Consider the following 18,099-nt stretch of genomic DNA (forward strand, 5'->3'; position numbering starts at 1 on the left):
AGACAATATGTTCACGGACCAGCCTTCAAGGTGTGGCAGAAAAACACGATGACATAAAATGATACGATCGTCATGAAAACAAATATAAAATGCATAAATAAATACAACTCACTATAACGCTGAATCAGTGGAGCCCTGAGCTTGTTTCTGTGCAACGAGACGGTCCATCTGGGGTAACCGGAGACAATGACACCCGAAGTCTGTTCCTGATGTCCAGTCTGTAGTTTATCTACTCCTTTAGTTTTGATTGCTGTCACTGCAGAACATCCTGCTTCACAGAGAGGATGTGTGAAATGGAAGCAGGGTGTTCAGTGCTTTAGTGGTGATCTCAGGATATTCAGCCTTGATTTCAATCAAACACCAGCAGAGTTGTTGTCTCAAGCATACTTTTAAGGCCACCGTCATTTACAACCTCCAGCAGCTGATCGTCCTGTCGACACATGTTCTGCAGAGAGGGCTTGCAGCGTCAGAATTACTCCTGATATTGTCTGTTAAATGAAGCTCTTCTTCTGTCTCCTTGGTGGCCTCTTCACCTTTGCAAAGAAGCGCTCCAAAAGTGTTTTACTCATTTTCGCTAGTTTGTGGGCTTCATTGTTGAGGTAACGTATCACGTGACCGAGACGAGCGTCTTGACATGTCAAGAGGCTCAGGTGGATGAGATTGCGAGAGAATCCGGTCATTTTTCAAAATAAAACTTCTTTCAGACTCTGATAATCAATGAAACAGAAATAATATCATATAATAATCTTTCTGTGCGGCCCGGTACCGGTCCGCGGCCCGGTGGTTGGGGACCACTGCTTTAACAGATACCTGTGGCTTGTGTTTATCTTTCCAGACTCTGTGAAACATCGCTAACAGGGAAATACTCCGACGTGGATGGAAACCTCCACATGAGCCGCTCCATTGGGCTCGCTAGGAGTCAAGAGCCCTTGTTTTCTGAGGAACTTATGGTAAGTCAACAAATGCACCACACGCACGACAAACAGTCATGTCCTCTGGTTATGGTTACTGTCAGTTCACAAAGTGAGGACTGGTGACTTAACTTGGACTCGTCTGCTATGAGACATGACTTATTTGAGACTTGACTGCATGAAGGCTCTATTTGACTTGAGACTTGAACACAAAAAGCTGAGACACCTCGGATATCATGGCACAAGAATACAACCGGAAAAAGAATCCATTCAAATTCAATAACGAAGTTGAAACCTGATTTTGACTCGTCTCCAAAGAATTGCGATTTGACTTTAACTCGTTTTTTAATGACCCGAGTCTGGACTATGACTTGTCTTTAATGACTCGAGTCTTGACTGACTTGTCTTTCATGACTCGAGTCTTGACTATGACTTGTCTTTCATGACTCGAGACTTGACTGACTTGTCTTTCATGACTCGAGTCTTGACTGACTTGTCTTTCATGACTCGAGTCTTGACTGACTTGTCTTTCATGACTCGAGTCTTGACTATGACTTGTCTTTCATGACTCGAGACTTGACTGACTTGTCTTTCATGACTCGAGTCTTGACTGACTTGTCTTTCATGACTCGAGTCTTGACTATGACTTGTCTTTCATGACTCGAGACTTGACTGACTTGTCTTTCATGACTCGAGACTTGACTGACTTGTCTTTCATGACTCGAGTCTTGACTGACTTGTCTTTAATGACTCGAGTCTTGACTGACTTGTCTTTAATGACTCGAGTCTTGACTATGACTTGTCTTTAATGACTTGAGACTTGACTATGACTTGTCTTTAATGACTCGAGTCTTGGCTATGACTTGTCTTTAATAACTCGAGTCTTGACTATGACTTGTCTTTAATGACTCGAGTCTTGGCTATGACTTGTCTTTAATGACTCGAGTCTTGGCTATGACTTGTCTTTAATGACTCGAGTCTTGACTATGACTTGTCTTTAATGACTCGAGTCTTGACTATGACTTGTCTTTCATGACTCGAGACTTGACTGACTTGTCTTTCATGACTCGAGACTTGACTGACTTGTCTTTCATTACTCGAGACTTGACTGACTTGTCTTTAATGACTCGAGTCTTGACTATGACTTGTCTTTCATGACTCGAGACTTGACTGACTTGTCTTTCATGACTCGAGACTTGACTGACTTGTCTTTCATGACTCGAGACTTGACTGACTTGTCTTTAATGACTCGAGACTTGACTATGACTTGTCTTTCATGACTCGAGACTTGACTGACTTGTCTTTCATGACTCAAGACTTGACTGACTTGTCTTTCATGACTCGAGACTTGACTATGACTCGAGTCTTGACTATGACTCGAGTCTTGACTATGACTCGAGTCTTGACTATGACTCGAGTCTTGACTATGACTCGGGTCTTGACTGACTCGGGTCTTGACTATGACTCGTCTTTAATGACTTGAGACTTGACTATGGCTTGTCTTTAGTGACTCGAGACTTGACTGTGACTTGTCTTTAATGACTCGAGTCTTGACTGTGACTTGTCTTTAATGACTCGAGTCTTGACTGTGACTTGTCTTTAATGACTCGAGTCTTGACTTTGACTTGTCTTTCATGACTCGAGTCTTGACTGTGACTTGTCTTTCATGACTCGAGTCTTGACTGTGACTTGTCTTTCATGACTCGAGTCTTGACTGTGACTTGTCTTTCATGACTCGAGTCTTGACTGTGACTTGTCTTTCATGACTCGAGTCTTGACTGTGACTTGTCTTTCATGACTCGAGACTTGACTGTGACTCGTCTTTCATGACTCGAGTCTTGACTGTGACTTGTCTTTCATGACTTGACCAAGTCCCTGCACAGAGGTGAAGCTACACTGAAAGGTCGTAACTGAAAGCGGTTTGTCAAAGGTCAGTCGGTGTAATCCTCGTCAATCCGGGTTAGTGCTGTTGTCAGAGTGCTGGTGCCACACTGTTGACATCATCGGTGTCTCTGTCCTCAGGGCTCCAGGTCTTCTCTGGACGGCTCGCGGCCAGTTGGACAAGTAGACAAACACATCCTGCTGCAGGTGCATGGAGTGGGAAACGCAGGTAAGAGCTGGGAAATGTCATCAACCATATAGAACTATAGAGTTCAGTGTCATTGACATAGCAGCCTAACTTTAGTGGAAACCCTCGCCTCTGAAAGCGTATGCCATGCAGCCACACTGACCTCCATGCCCCACCTGCACTGTCCCAGCTGATGTCGATCTCTTCTCCTCTGCCTCTCTCCTGTCAATACGCCTTTTAGACACCAGCGTCTTTTGCTGAGATTCAGAAATTTTAATTGAGCAACATAAAGGTAAATGTTGCTTACCAGTAAGCTTAACCAGTGGTGGGTTTGATTTATTCAGCCGGTACATCCCCGGAAAGCCGGACTATTTGTTGGAATGCTGTTAAGCATTCCAACTATTGTTATCCTGTTTCTTTATTGTTGGAATGCTGTTAAGCATTCCAACTATTGTTATCCTGTTTCTTTATTGTTGGAATGCTGTTAAGCATTCCAACTATTGTTCTTCGAATCGTTATTCAACTTCTTCTATTTCTTCCGTCGCATCGCTTCTCCTCCTTCATTTTTTAAGCTACAGAAACCGTTCAACTATTAAAATGTTCAGCTCTTTCACCAGAGGGGTGCTATGACTTTTCATATTTCTAACCTTTAAACTTTTTGAATTATTAAGCTTTTTATTTTCAATGGGATCTCTATGGAGAATATTTTCAAATGGCTTCAGGCACACAGGTGTTTGCGATTGAGCCAATTAGTGATGTTGATAAACACACAGACTCACAGACACACGCGCACACACACTCCTCTCCCTCTATCTCTCTGTGTCTCTCATACAGTCATTCAGGTCTTAGGGATCTTTAGAGGTCTCCCCCCCCCCCCCCCCTCCACACACACACACACACACACCCATCCCATTTTAAAATAAAAGCCGCACACACATGATTTGTTGCAGCTGTTACGTGTTGCATCTCGGCCAATCAGACATGAGTATTCTGATAAGTTTCCTGATTCGAGTGCCATTTACACACACCGCGACACAAGAGGGAGAGGTGAGGAAAGACATGGCAGAGCAGGACAACAGTCATGTAAGCTGTAAAAGATAAAACATCGGACAATCTCCAAATGAGAGTTTGCCAGAGATATCAGAGCCTCTCTCTCTCTCTCTCTCTCTCTCTCTCTCTCTCTCTCTCTCTCTCTCTCTCTCACAAATTCTTTCTTCTCTCTCTCTCACAAATTCTTTCTTCTCTCTCTCTCACAAATTCTTTCTTCTCTCTCTCTCACAAATTCTTTCTTCTCTCTCACAAAGACTTTTAGAGGACCCCCCCCACACACACACACACCCCATTTCAAAATAAAAGCCCCAAAGAGTGAATTCTAATTGAAATGCTTGTGATGAAGCCAGGCATTTAATAACCTCTGTTTATGTGTGTCAGACATTATGATTGTCTCCTCTCCCCCACGCAGCACCACCCTTTCAAAATAAAAGCCTCATGGATTAACTGTATTTAAACGTTTCGCTCAAAATTAGGCTTTTTTGTTGAAATAATGAATGCTCTTACTAATACTGCGACAACTACTACTACTGCTAATATTTCTAGTATTACCACTACTACTACAACTTTTGCTGTTGCTACTATTACTACTACTGCTACTGCTATTACTGCTACCATAAATATTATTACTACCACTACTGCTATTACTACCACTAGCACTACTATTATTACGGATACCACAACTGCTAATACTGCTATTCCTGCTACTACCAGTACTAATACTACTACAGATATTAGTACGACTGCTGATACTACTACTTCTACTACTTCTTCTAATTACAAATACTTCGACGACAACTTCTGCTACTACAAATATCACTACTGCTACAACTAGTACTTATTCAAATGCTACTCATACTTATACTGCGAATAATACTTCTACTACTACTACAACAAATATCACTACTGCTGGAATTCTTTTAAGCTACAGAAACCGTTCGAATATCAAAATGTTCAGCTCTTTCAGGAGAGGGGTGATATAACTTCATATTTGTAATCTTTTTGGATTATTCAGCTTTTTGCAATTTTTTTTAAATTGGATATCTATTTTCAGCAATGTTTTTGAGATTCATTTCAGCTTTCAGCATTCCAACGCATTTTCAGCAGGAAATGCATTTTCTAGTTATGGTTGTAGGTTGACACAAATGTTACCCCTGAATTCCACCGCCAGAGCTGATCGCAGCCAATCTAGACAATGCTGGTGATTCCACCACATGAGCCGCAGCACATTTCAAAAGATTCCCAAAAAATACACACCATAGTCTGTTTGTGATGAAGCCATAGAGCGAGTGACTCCTTCGCCGGTTGAGGGGATACACCCCCCTCTGTTTTATCATTGTTTTATGTGATTGCGTTGCTGCCATAGCATTTAGCCTTCGTGCCCTGAAAATAATTGACGACACCAAAGACCAAGTGGCCTTGTGCCTGCAATAATACAATTCCAGGTCAGGTGATAACTGAGACTGAAAGCAGTGGACCCAAAATTGAGCCATGTGGCACTCTATACAAAACCTTTCCACAAAACTTAATCAGTAAGAATACTGTGATCAGAGGCTGGTCTCAGGTCCAGCATTAGAAGAATACAGAGCTTTTTTAGTCACAAATCAAAGCTAGTTGAGTCCCAACTGTATGTTGTCTAAAGTGTGTGTAGAAGTTTAAGTTTTATTGTCATATACATTTACACATATATGAAATGTGTCCTCTGCATTTAACCCATCCCTAGCTTATTGGGAGCAGTGGGCAGCTGAGAAGCGCCCAGGGAGCAGTTAGGGGTTCAGTGTCTCGCTCAGGGATACTTCGGCACAGGACACGTAGCAGCCAAGGATCGAACCGCCGACCCAACTGTCATTTTGGATGCGTTTGAGAAACACTCAGTCTGCAAGGACTGACGTAAACACACTGAGCTAATCCGCCTCTTTTAAGATATTGAGATTCATTCCACCGTAACATGTTGACAACTGCCATCATTACTTTGCTTGTCAGTCTGAAATACCGAAGATTTGCTATTATGTATTTGACAACTGGTCGGTATTATGAGTTGCTTTGCCAAAGGTCAATTTGGGGAATATTGTATGTGAAGAGAAACCCATGCTCCGCTGGTGAACATGCTAAACGCAACTATACTAAACATTAGCAAGCTAACGATGTCATTGTGAATTCCCCTGATCTGATCTGCCTCCTTATTGGTCCCACTTGTATCTTAGTATGTTGTGCAAGGAGGACCATGAGTATCCATCGTACAGTTTGCTTTGCAATAAACATTTCTGTCTCACAGACGCTTGCATGGCTGAAAATCACTCTGCTCATAAATCCCTGAGACAGAAATTGGGGTGTTGGCAGTTCCTTACTGTAAATCAAATACGGAAGTCATGAGATGAAATACTTCCATACTTAGCGTAGCTCTGCATGTGATTAATTCACAAATTAACATTTCACAGTGGTATTTATACGGTCACCCTCCATCTGTGGATCATTTGTGAACACACATTGCTCTCTAAGGCCAGAGAGGAGGGAGAAAGAAGAGCCAGGGCGGATCACGCATGAATGGCAAAGCAGTTCTCAATAACTCCCTCAATGCCTTTGGGCTAATCGTGTTGCTCGTGGTGTTATGGGACGAGGCATTTTGCAGCTGGATGGCAGTCAACGCAAATGCATGCCCGAAGCGGCGCTCCTCGGTGGTTTGAGCCGGGGACTGATGCTGCTCCACTGCACCGACGGCACCATGGCGGAGCCAGAGTTGGAGACAGTTTTGCTAACGTTCTCTTCTGCTCTTGGTTTTTCAGTGAGTGAGGCATTTGTCAACTGCTACTCTAGACATCTTTTGGGGGGAAATAAAAGGCAGTGCAAAGTAGGGAAGTGAGTACCGATTTAGATGTTTCTGTCCGAGTCATTTCAGTTATGCGTGCTTGTGTTTTGAGATAAATGCCGAGATTACATCGGCCTTCCAAAAAGCCTTATGTTTCACGAATGATAGATTAAAATACCAATCATATGCCATGGCTGGAGTTCTTAAGATTGTAGGACGTTGTCAGGCCATGAGGCCAACAACACAATGAAGGCCCCACAAACACAGGGTTCAAAGGTGAATAGGATCAGCTTTAGCTTGCTATGGTCTGTGGTCCTTCACTGACTTGTTACAAATGAACCAAGAGGAGGAAACGTGACGTTCCACAGACATGTAACTCGTGAATTTACATCCGTATCGCAAAGCTCCTGAAGAAATAATATATGATTATAATCATTATAAGTCTTATTAGACGTGACTCCCAGATGCGAATGTCTGGGAGTGCATGAACTTTGTGTTCGGTGTATCACGCTATCACACACTTTCGAATGGTGTTAATGAAGGACATGTACTTAATGAAGTACACAGAGTCAGATACAACACGGCAGTTTTAACAGCTTTTGACCTATTGATCAGGAGAAACACCCGTCCTGTGTGTTGATGTCTACACATGGCCTTCTACAGATCAATGAGATCACTTCCTGGAGAGACTTCATGACTTGATATTTTGGAATCATGTTAAAATCACGTGTGCTATCATAAAATCCTGTGGTTGGCCCGTTTGCAACACAAACGAACAGCACCAGAGTCCACTTGAAAGCGGACTCGGACCCTTTTAGGCGGTCTCGGTTGGGTTGTTTGGTCCGTACCAGGGTTCGTCTGACAGCTTTCAGTCCAAACGAACTGACTAACCGGGCAAACAGACTTTGTTTTAGCCGGACTAAAGCACCCTGAGTCAAGCCCCCAAGCTGCCTTATTAAATATGTGTAGTTTTAGTTGTGTGACGTGATGGGACACTGTATTGCCTTATGTTGCTGGGCTCCTAATATAACATCCAAACCTGGTTGGGTAGCCCTTTTGTACAGATGGACTGGAGCAGGCTGCTGTTCCTCCCGCTGATGCCTTGATGGCACTGTTGTACTGGGAACATCTCCCTACTTCAGACAGACTGGGATTACATCAGCGGCTTCTGGAAAAACACAACTCATTCAAATCCTCGTCTGCTCCCTCCACTCACTGTACTTTGAATTCTTCCTTTCACAACATCACTGCATAGCTGTGTTGACTCCCTCCTTGACGCGTGAACGTGTGTGTTTGTAAAATACCCCGTCAAGATCTCGTCTGTCAGCAGAAGAAAATATTGACGCTTATTACGCAGCACTTGATATTTGAACCCTCTGAAGCGTCGATCAATCAAATACTGCCCAACATCGAGTTTTTCATAATTTAGCATGAAAGTTCATTCTTGTCCTTCACTGACAAATGAAGCTCTGAGCTTTTTCCAGAGCTTTCTCAGTGGATGGTTGAAAGGACAGGACAGAGCTTAGTCGTCATATTCAAAGGCAGGGTTGGTAATCTTCTTTGAAAACGTTTTTGATATTTTTGCTAAAAATCTTATGACATCCTGACAGCAATCAATGAATCAAATGCTCTGAGAAATTAATAAGAAGATAAAAATCCAGTATGTGGCTGTCAGGACTGTAAAAGACCCGTCCAATCCCGACATGCGGACCGAATAAAATGATTGGACGGGTCTTTTACAGTCCTGACAGCCACATACTGGATTTCTGGATTCATGGCTGTCTACCTGCCTGTCTACCTGCCTGTCTACCTGCCTGTCTACCTGCCTGTCTACCTGCCTGTCTACCAGTTTACCTGTTTACTTGTCTGCCTACCTGTCTGTCTACCTGCCTGTCTACCTGCCTGTCTACCTGCCTGTCTACCTGTTTACCTGTTTACCAGTCTACCTGCCTGTTTACCTGCCTGTTTACCTGCCTGTCTACCTGCCTGTCTACCTGTTTACCTGCCTGTCTACCTGCCTGTCTACCTGCCTGTCTACCTGTTTACCTGTTTACCAGTCTACCTGCCTGTCTACCTGCCTGTCTACCTGCCTGTCTACCTGCCTGTCTACCTGCCTGTCTACCTGTTTACCTGTTTACCAGTCTACCTGCCTGTTTACCTGCCTGTTTACCTGCCTGTCTACCTGCCTGTTTGCCTGTTTACCTGCCCGTCTACCTGCCCGTCTACCTGCCCGTCTACCTGCCCGTCTACCTACCTGCCTGTCTACATTATCCTTGAATACAGACCTGTTATGATGCCACCGCATTCCATATTGTCTACCATTTCCCTCCTTTGCACAGTGAAATGGTAGACGAGATGCCCTGGCCAGCCACTTTGTTAAGTATGCATGACCGTTGGACTGTCTGTCTTCTGATTGTGCCCCTGAAGGAGGGTGCGTTAGATGCTTTTAGATGGTCCAACAACTTGGTTTGAAACATGCTAAGACCTTTAATTGCTGAAATGTGTAAGGCATTATCCACTTTTTTCCTCAGGTCCAGAGATCACAGACGAGCTGGTCAAGGTGCTGCGTAAGCGTCTGGACGAGACCACGTTGGATATCATCACTGTCATGCTCGTCAGAAACTGCAAGCTGACACCGGCCGACGTGGAGGTAAATTGCTCGTCGACAAAATGAAACTTAACTTTGTGTTGTTTCTGGCTGCTCTGTAGTTCTGTGTACACTCCTAGAATTATGAGTTTTTATTCCCACTGGGGCAACCAGAGAGCGCAATTTCTTTGGAAGAAAGCCTTCACCCAGTGTTGTCTGCTCAGTTCATCCAGCCATCAGGATCTCCAGCCACTGAGGTGATGACCTTCGGCCTCCCCCGGTACTGCCTCCACTGGCTGCCCGCTGTGGCTCACTACCTCAGGCAGAACCTCCTCATCTTCCTGCATGTACCAAAGTACACCGACAGCAACACGGCACACCACTTCAAGGTACGACCCAGACCAGCTTAGTGTTATCAACCTAATATGGTGATATGCAATGTTAATGTTCTTAACTGTTGACCGGGGCATCAATCCCTTGTGGCAGCCCCTTCGCTCTGACACCTCTCCATGTCTATAGGTCCTGTGTGTGCTTGTTTCTGGCTTAACAACACTGTAAAAGTTGAATTTCCCCAATGATGATGAAATGTGTGTCTTTCTTGCCTCTTTTTATTTGGCCTAGAGTGCCGAGAAAATAACAACAATGCTGGATATCAAACCTTTCTTTGAGTTACAGACAAAGGCCAGAATCCGATGGTCGACCTTAAAAGGAAAGTTCTGCTTCATTACAACTCGGGTCATATGCTGTAGTTTTTTCATTTTTTTTTTACATCATTTCTGTCGGCTAAGAGGGCTTTCTGATGCAACAGCAAGGTAATTGCTGAGATCCGGGAACATGTTAAGCAACATCGCTACAGCAAAGTCTGACGGGGAAAGAAACACAAGAAGTCAGATAATTGGAAGGAAACATTTAAAATTGTCTAAATTACTTTATTTTAAGGTCAAATAGATGGTGAACTCATGCAATTTGATGCTAATAAGCCCTCACTGCACAGGAGAGCTGTGCATGCACAAGTACAGCAGGTCAAAGTTGAAGCAGGAAGTCTCTCTGTAAACTGATCGATGTGAACAGTGTAGGTCATAACATTTCCATTTACCTTTAGTTTGACTAAACTTTTGGCTTGTTAAAAAAATTAAATTCTACAAGGCATGGATCAGAATTATCCTTTAAAGCCATCTTTTTATTTATTTTATCAGACTGGAAATAATAAAAAAAATATGCAAGGCAGCCAACATGCTAACAGTAGTAGAGCTTCAACAAAATGGGTTTGAGTAATGTTTAAGAAAAATTGAAGTCAAAATTCTCGTTTATTACACGTTAATATATTCCGCTGTCTTTACTCTGTGACTGTAAACTGAATATCTTTAAGTTGTAGACAAAACACCACATTTGAGGACGTCATCTCGACTTTTGGAAAACAGCCACCATTTTATCGACAAACAACTTATCAATTAATCAAGAAAATAATCAACAGTATAATTGTAAGCAGCAGCCCTAAACACTAACAGCAGCACTCCAAGCTAGCTGGTGAGCTAGCAGTGAGCTAGTTAGCTTTCTCACCAACAGTGAGCTAGTTAGCTTTCTCACCAACAGTGAGCTAGTTAGCTTTCTCACCAACAGTGAGCTAGTTAGCTAGCTTTCTCACCAACAGTGAGCTAGTTAGCTAGCTTTCTCACCAACAGTGAGCTAGTTAGCTTTCTCACCAACAGTGAGCTAGTTAGCTAGCTTTCTCACCAACAGTGAGCTAGTTAGCTAGCTTTCTCACCAACAGTGCGCTAGTTAGCTAGCTTTCTCACTAACAGTGAGCTAGTTAGCTAGCTTTCTCACTAACAGTGAGCTATTTAGCTTTCTCACTAACTGCAAACAATATTCCACATTTGTACTATTCTGTGTTGTAACTGTTTATAGAACAAACCATGTCTCTTTAGTGGAGCAGGGTTACAAAGCAGATACCCAACTCCTTTAAATGAGTTGTTGACTTGTAAAAATAAGTAATTGCTGTTTGCAAATCAAAAATGCCTCCCTGCACTGATAGATGACTGTTTGACATATGCAAGGGCACTACAAACAGCTATGTTCAAAGTGATCTGGATTAAGAATGAATAAATCCTAGATATGGGAGGCTCCCAGCTCTGAAAAACTGTGGCAGAGACTAAAATCATTTTTCTCTCTCTCAAGTCTCATTGTGATGTATGAAATAAATGCTGACTTGTGTGGTTTGAGCTTCCAGGGGCTGATTTGCTCTCCTGTTGTGTCTGCAGCACTACTTTAATTTCAGCAGTGACTTGGCTGACGGTGATATCTACCTCTACAATAAACCTGGAGGCCAGGGGACGGGAGGCAAAGGTAATCACATTCCCCCGTGTGCGTGTGAGTGTGAGTGTGCGTGCGTGCATGTGCGTGCGCGTGCGGCATCCTTCGGTTCCGATAAGTGAAGCCAATGCAGAAGTGCCTTAAACTTGCATTCTCTCTAGTGTCCACCAGGGGGCGACTCCTCTGGTTGTATAGAAGTCTATGAGAAAATGACTCTACTTCTCTCTTGATTTATTACCTCAGTAAACATTGTAAACATGAGTTTATGTCTCAATCTCTAGTTTCAAGTCTTCTTCAATACAGCATGATGTTCATTTAGTACATTATGGTCCATTTAGAGTCACACAGACCATAAAGCAGGGGATGCTTTAGGGCGGGGCTACACGGTGATTGACAGGTCGCGACTGCTAACAGAGCCGTACACTGCGTCACTCCTTCGCAGTCCAAATATGGTCACTTCTGTTCACTGGTTGTAAAAAAAAACAAGATGGCGACTGCCAAAGTCAACAGCTAAAATGGCTAAAATACCGTACTCAAGGCTTCAAAACGGCAGTCCACAAATGTCACGACGATTACGTCCACTTTTTATTTACAGTCTATTACTAAGACAGTTAACACCACAGTGACTCAATGTTCTATTGCTATATTGGCTCCAGAACAAGAGTAACCTGATTATTAGATCAGTGATTCTCAACTGGTGGGTCGCGGGCCTTTTCCTGACAAAAATAAAACAAAAACAAAAAATGTGATTTTATTTTGAAGGGCATTTTTCATGCAGCGGAATTATTCCAGCATTTACAGCACTTGTTCAGCGGTGCAGGAAAAACACCGACCAATGCGTTGTGAATCACATCACGTGATGAAGCTCAGCCAATTAAATATGGGTATTCTGACAAGTTCCCTGACTTGAGTGAGATGTAATCATACCGTGACACACGGGGAGAGACGAGGACACATGAGCAGAGCAGGACTATTTATTGAGGTGTGAGTCGTGAAAGTCAAATCATAGGACGATCTCCAAAAGAGAGAAATGGCCAGAGAGACCAGAGTCATTAGACTCTGAAGAATTCACCTATATGAGTCTGTCCAGTCAAACACCAATTTATCTTTTTAGAAGATGAGAATTTTTTTTTTTTTAAATGCTGCATCTGAATGGCCCCTTCTTTCCAAGCAAGTGTTCTCCACTGTGTTGTACTGTGTTAAAGTATTGGTTGTACCCGGATACGTTCTCTTTCCTTTCTTTAGTCTTCTTTAGACTGATACGTTTTCCTCATCTACCTCAGGGTTAGCCTTTGTGCTAAGGTTACTGGCTTAGCTCTAACTCCTTCTTTGACTCGAGTGGGTGTGTGCTTACGAACCAGTTAACTTCCGAACTTTACTGACGGTCCGTTTGTCCGTGTTTTCTTCAATTGTTCTGTATTGTGTGCTGCGTGTTGTTTACATTCTACCAGGTTTTAAAAATGGCAGATGCTCATGTGTTCGACCAATCACCGTTCACCTACATCACTCCCACTTCCTCTTGGGCTGGAGATTACCTGCTCTAGAATAGGAGCTATAAAGTCCCTCAAAATGGCGTTCTGAGAACTACGTTCCTAGTTCTTGCGGTGCCGACGCAATAAAAATGGTGTTTCTTTGAACAATGATAAAGTTCTTATGGTCCCTAATGCCTATAGATATTAAACAGTTCTCCTTGTTTACGTGGAGCAAAGCATTTATTGGAAACGTTGCTGTGACATAGTGTGTCATTGGCTGCTGGTTTGGAGCAGTATGATATCATAGGATATGCTGCTGACTTTCCTTTCCTATGTGTAACTCCCGTAAAGTCACAGCATATCTCCCTCTGCATGTCTGGCATAACAGAAACGACTTCTTCATCTCAGTGCTAGTTTCTTTGAGTATCAGCACAATCATTTTCTTATTTTCTGAAGGTGGGTTCCTGTTTGTCTGTCGCACTGAGCCTCATGCGTAGGCTTTAGCCGGATACTCGCATGTCTCTATAGGTGTTGTTGGCCAGTGCAGTATGTATTCTTCCTTGTGTGGGTTCCTTCCTGTCAACAGCACCGCGTCTCATGCTTTGCTTTTATGCAAATCAAGACGAAGAGTTCAGCAGACTTCTCAGTTTGGTCACACTGCCTCTCCATATATTTCACTCAGTGAGAGGCGAGTGCTGCTGCTGGAGCTGTGAATACACGACTCCGCCATCCTTCAACAGCTCTCACCAAAGGGCAACTAATTACTGGTGTAAATGACGAGTTTACCGAATTAAAACCCCTCGTTTATAATGACTAATCTGCTACCGCTCATTGCCATTTCAACTTAACGTTTGGCTCATAATCACGCCGCTACATTTTTCATTTGCGGAACACGCTATCCTGGGAGGGCTGGCTGAAGGAGCGTTGTTTCATTAGGCACAAGCAACGGAAGTGTCTATAATCACAGTGTTTACTCTGTGCAGTTTATGGGCATTAGGCAGAGGAGTGGACTCATCCAGTCATCAGTCTGACTTTGTCCAATGGTCATAATACTGTCATGGTATTCAGCTGTTTCTTCAAACAATCGCCAATAGTACACCTTTCATCCGAGCCACAAGCTCCAAAAAATATCATCGGCAGATTTCCACCTTCTCGACGGTCCTTGAACCGTCGGACAAAAGCAACAAAAACATGGCTTCAAATTGTGATATTTCATTAAAAACATTTTATTCTACATGTCTCATTTAAAACCTTGCCACAAGTAAGCAAATCCTGTAAAAAAACGTTAATTTCTGAGCTCCTCAGCAGCTGGGAAGCCATGATTGATAAAGAATCAGTGAAAGTCCAACTGAAGCGCTGAACACAGAGCAATGACGAGAGGACAGGTTGTTCAGTTCATATAGAACATCGCTAACACTTTTTTATCATTGATGGCATTATAACTGTGTTATGCTGCACAACAGACACTCTTGAGTTCTCTTTGCTTCTAGCCATGGTTGTGCTGTTTGCATAGAGGTGCCGGACTTAAGCAGTGAAAAGGAGGCCACAGAGTAACATGCTTGGTGTTCATCGGGGTTAAAATACAGCTTTGTTTCAGAGTGCTGTGAGCTCTCTGGGGATCCTCACCTTTAAGTCTCTTTAAAATGACTTCTGTGCCTGGCAGCTCCTAAACACCAAGGGCTCCTGCACTCATCCCACTTAGCTGTCAAACTACTTTTTAATTGCTGTGCGGAGGAGCTCTGACTTTGTTTAAGCAGCTGCGAAACAAAGTGCTCAAGTCGTATGAAGGTACCTGATCCCTGCCCAGCATGTGAGAGAACGATTACGTCTTCCTATCAGTCAATTACCCGCTGCGACAGCCACGCTGGTGTTGTTTCTTACCGTGTGAGTCACTGGGATGAGATGTGGTCCTGCAGACCCCTTCTGTAGCAGGAAGTACCACAGAGGAGCAGGTCTGAGTCCTTTGACAGGTTATATGTCTGTTTGTCCGTCTGTCCAAGTCACAAAACCTTACAAGTGTGTAGTTGAGATTTAAATGAAAGCCTGGGTTCGTACATGTGTTTGGTCCGGGCAAGGGTGCTGGAAGCAGGGGGGTAGTGTGGAAAGGTGTCTGTCTCCGAGATGATATGGATGCAGTAAGATCAAACAGTTGAATGAATCTGTGCTCTGAGAAGCAGAGCGTGGTTGTAACCTACAGTGTAGTAGTGGTAGGTCAAATGCACAATGGACCACACCCACAAACCCGCCCTTCACTTTGAGCTCAACTAACATGACTGCATCCTGCACGCTGTGACCGATGAACTTCCTGCTGCAGGCGGTGACTCCAGATCACATTCTGCCGGGATGACTTCCAGACAGACCCAAGGTTCATCACTGCTGGTCCTGTCTTTACTTCAAAGTCATGTCAACCTGATTTTTACATGCAGCTGGTAGCATGTTCATGTCTTTCATAGGTCGTTGGAGTCACAGGAGCCTGTGTACTGATTGGCTGAGGGCACTTCACTGTGAAAAGTTAACTCCAACTTAAGTTTGGCTGCATAAACGCAGCTTCCCATGGACGTCACATGACCGCTGCTCTGCTGTGTTTACGGCACAAAGCATTGTGAATGGATATATGATCTGGTCATTTTGGTGAAAAAATGGTTTAAATATTTTGTGGCATGTTTGAATGAACAAACATTTCTGAAATGCACCGTGTCTCCTGTCCAAGACATCCTCCGGCTCCATGCATGGTCCAGCTGACTCATTGTGTGCAAAGATACCCAGAACCATGTCCACACATAGAGCAATGCTGACTCACACAGGCAGAGACACAGGGCAGCTACCTGGCATCATGAGGAGCTGAAGCATCAACAGAACGTGCATATTAAGACTTCCATTTTCACTTTCACCGTGCTCACATGTAATATATGCTGCTGTGACAAAACGAAGGATAAGGTGACAGACACCATGGCAATTCAAACTCAATATGATATTTCCCTGTTCTACAGATGACCCCGTCAAGGCTCTCTGGTTCACTGAACAGAAGCAAATCATCTGGTGCTCTGCAGGTGGTGGGAGCGATAGCTTCCAGTGTTAAGACTCATTACTGGTTAGTTTGAACTAACAGCTCTGCTCTTTCAGGTATCGCCTGCATCGCCCTCTCATGCGTGGACGTCCACGGCCGTCCCCTCCAGGTTCCGGTCCAGGACTGTGCTGCACTGCAGAGGTCAGAGAACTGCACCACCCCCCTTCATCCAGACCATTTCGATGAGCTGACCACTGTGGGTAAAGTGGAGTCCATGGACATCAGCTCAGGTACAGATGAACACAACACTGAGCAGTTGTGGTATTTTGGTCTTTTCCAACCTGGACCCTGTTTTGTCAGGTTGTTGTGTTGGACTGACGAATGGGGAAAGCAATCATTGGTTCTGAAGGAGAACGCTGCAACTGGTAGATGTGAAGCGAGCTGTGAGGGGAAGTGAGTGAACATATCCTGCCCTTTAGTTCTGACCGTGGGCTCCGACTGACTGCGCTTGTTTCTATGAGTGAATGTATTTGTGTCTATCAGGGAGTCACAGGTCCCGCTCTTCACAGCCTTCTTCCTTTGTGGACCTCAACACGACAGAAGCTCTGCCCGGCAGTCACTCACGTTTCCACCACATCCTTCCGGCAACATGTCATCTCGCGGGACTTCAGAACAAGACTTGTCCTTGAGCGAGACTCTTTTCATGATGTTGTCAGACACTTATAACAGCAATCAGTCTGTCAGTAGCAAACACCATCACTTGTACTGGACGTGCATGACACCTGGGCTGTCTGTGTTTTGGCAGCTCTGGCTAAGGTCTTTTCTGCTGAAGTCCCCGAGAACAACATGGACACTGTGGCATTAGCACATTGACCTTTGTTTATTGAGAAGCAGAGCCCCCTTTTGTTTTCCCAGCAGGGTCGGTAGTATCCGAGATGGGCTTACGAAGCTCATCCCTGCCGTCGCAGTTCAACCAGTTGAGTGAGGAGCAGTGACAAAGATTGATGTGGAATGTTCAAAAGTTTGTCCCTGTGAATGTGAGAGGGAGAACTGAAAGCTGAACAGGTCAAAGGTCACCTCACAAAACACGGCCATAACTCAAGAATTCAAATGTCAAATATGACAATTTCTCACAAATATCTTCGAGGATAAAATAATGACATTTTGGACAGACATGGATGTAAACTGGTGTGATCAGTGCCGCCCTCCCTTTAGAATCACAGTTAGATTGTCTTACGAGTTCACGCAGAGTCCCGGGAGTCAATTTATTGTATAAACTACACTCATTTGAAAATGGATTAATTGCAGGCATAAACGTCAAGCTACGTTATGGGTACCAGTCCGGCTATTAAACTTAAAGACTGAATATTAAATGCCTCCTAGAGTTGAATGAGTAAATGTTGCTGGTGAATGAAGAGCGCTCTGTGATATGAAGAGGTCTTTGTTCCTGAAGCTCGATTTGTCACATCGCAGGGCCATCAATCTGATTTAAATCATGGTTTTGGGGGCTTATTAATGATTGTGTTCCTAGAGCTCTACTCGGTTGCAACAAGAGAGAAGTGACAAAGATGAGTCCAGCTGTTTTGGTTTTGGGCATTAAAACAGAGGCACACTTAAAAGGTTTGTTTGATTCATTAAAGCGTCCCGGTGCATCTGCCCATCTGTGCTAGTACACCTTCATGAAAGCTGACACGCAAGATGAAAGGTTTGCATTCTGCTGAAAGAAGGAAGGAAGTAGACAGAAAGCAGGAACACACTGTCTGTTGGTGCAGATCACGTTCACTCATAACGTCTGGTTTCTCTGCCATGTCTGAAGATGAGCTGTGTTATATTTGTACAACCTGTACGGTTGAAGAGGTCAGTGAGTGGCTGAGAGGTGAGGACA

General features: G+C 43.8%; 1 protein-coding gene across 1 annotated transcript in view; it reads left to right on the top strand.

Annotated features, from left to right (window-relative positions):
• The window catches only part of szt2 (SZT2 subunit of KICSTOR complex), a 151,593-nt gene that overhangs the window by 53,451 nt on the left and 80,043 nt on the right, over positions 1–18,099 (top strand). Inside the window, exons 46-51 of the mRNA XM_079267210.1 lie at positions 836–950; positions 2,934–3,021; positions 9,367–9,485; positions 9,647–9,811; positions 11,684–11,768; positions 16,331–16,504. Coding sequence (XP_079123336.1) covers positions 836–950; positions 2,934–3,021; positions 9,367–9,485; positions 9,647–9,811; positions 11,684–11,768; positions 16,331–16,504 — 746 coding nt within the window. The remainder of the gene's footprint in view (positions 1–835; positions 951–2,933; positions 3,022–9,366; positions 9,486–9,646; positions 9,812–11,683; positions 11,769–16,330; positions 16,505–18,099) is intronic.

Source organism: Melanostigma gelatinosum (assembly GCF_949748355.1).
Source record: "Melanostigma gelatinosum genome assembly, chromosome: 4".
In the NCBI taxonomy this organism is placed as follows: Eukaryota; Metazoa; Chordata; class Actinopteri; order Perciformes; family Zoarcidae; genus Melanostigma; species Melanostigma gelatinosum.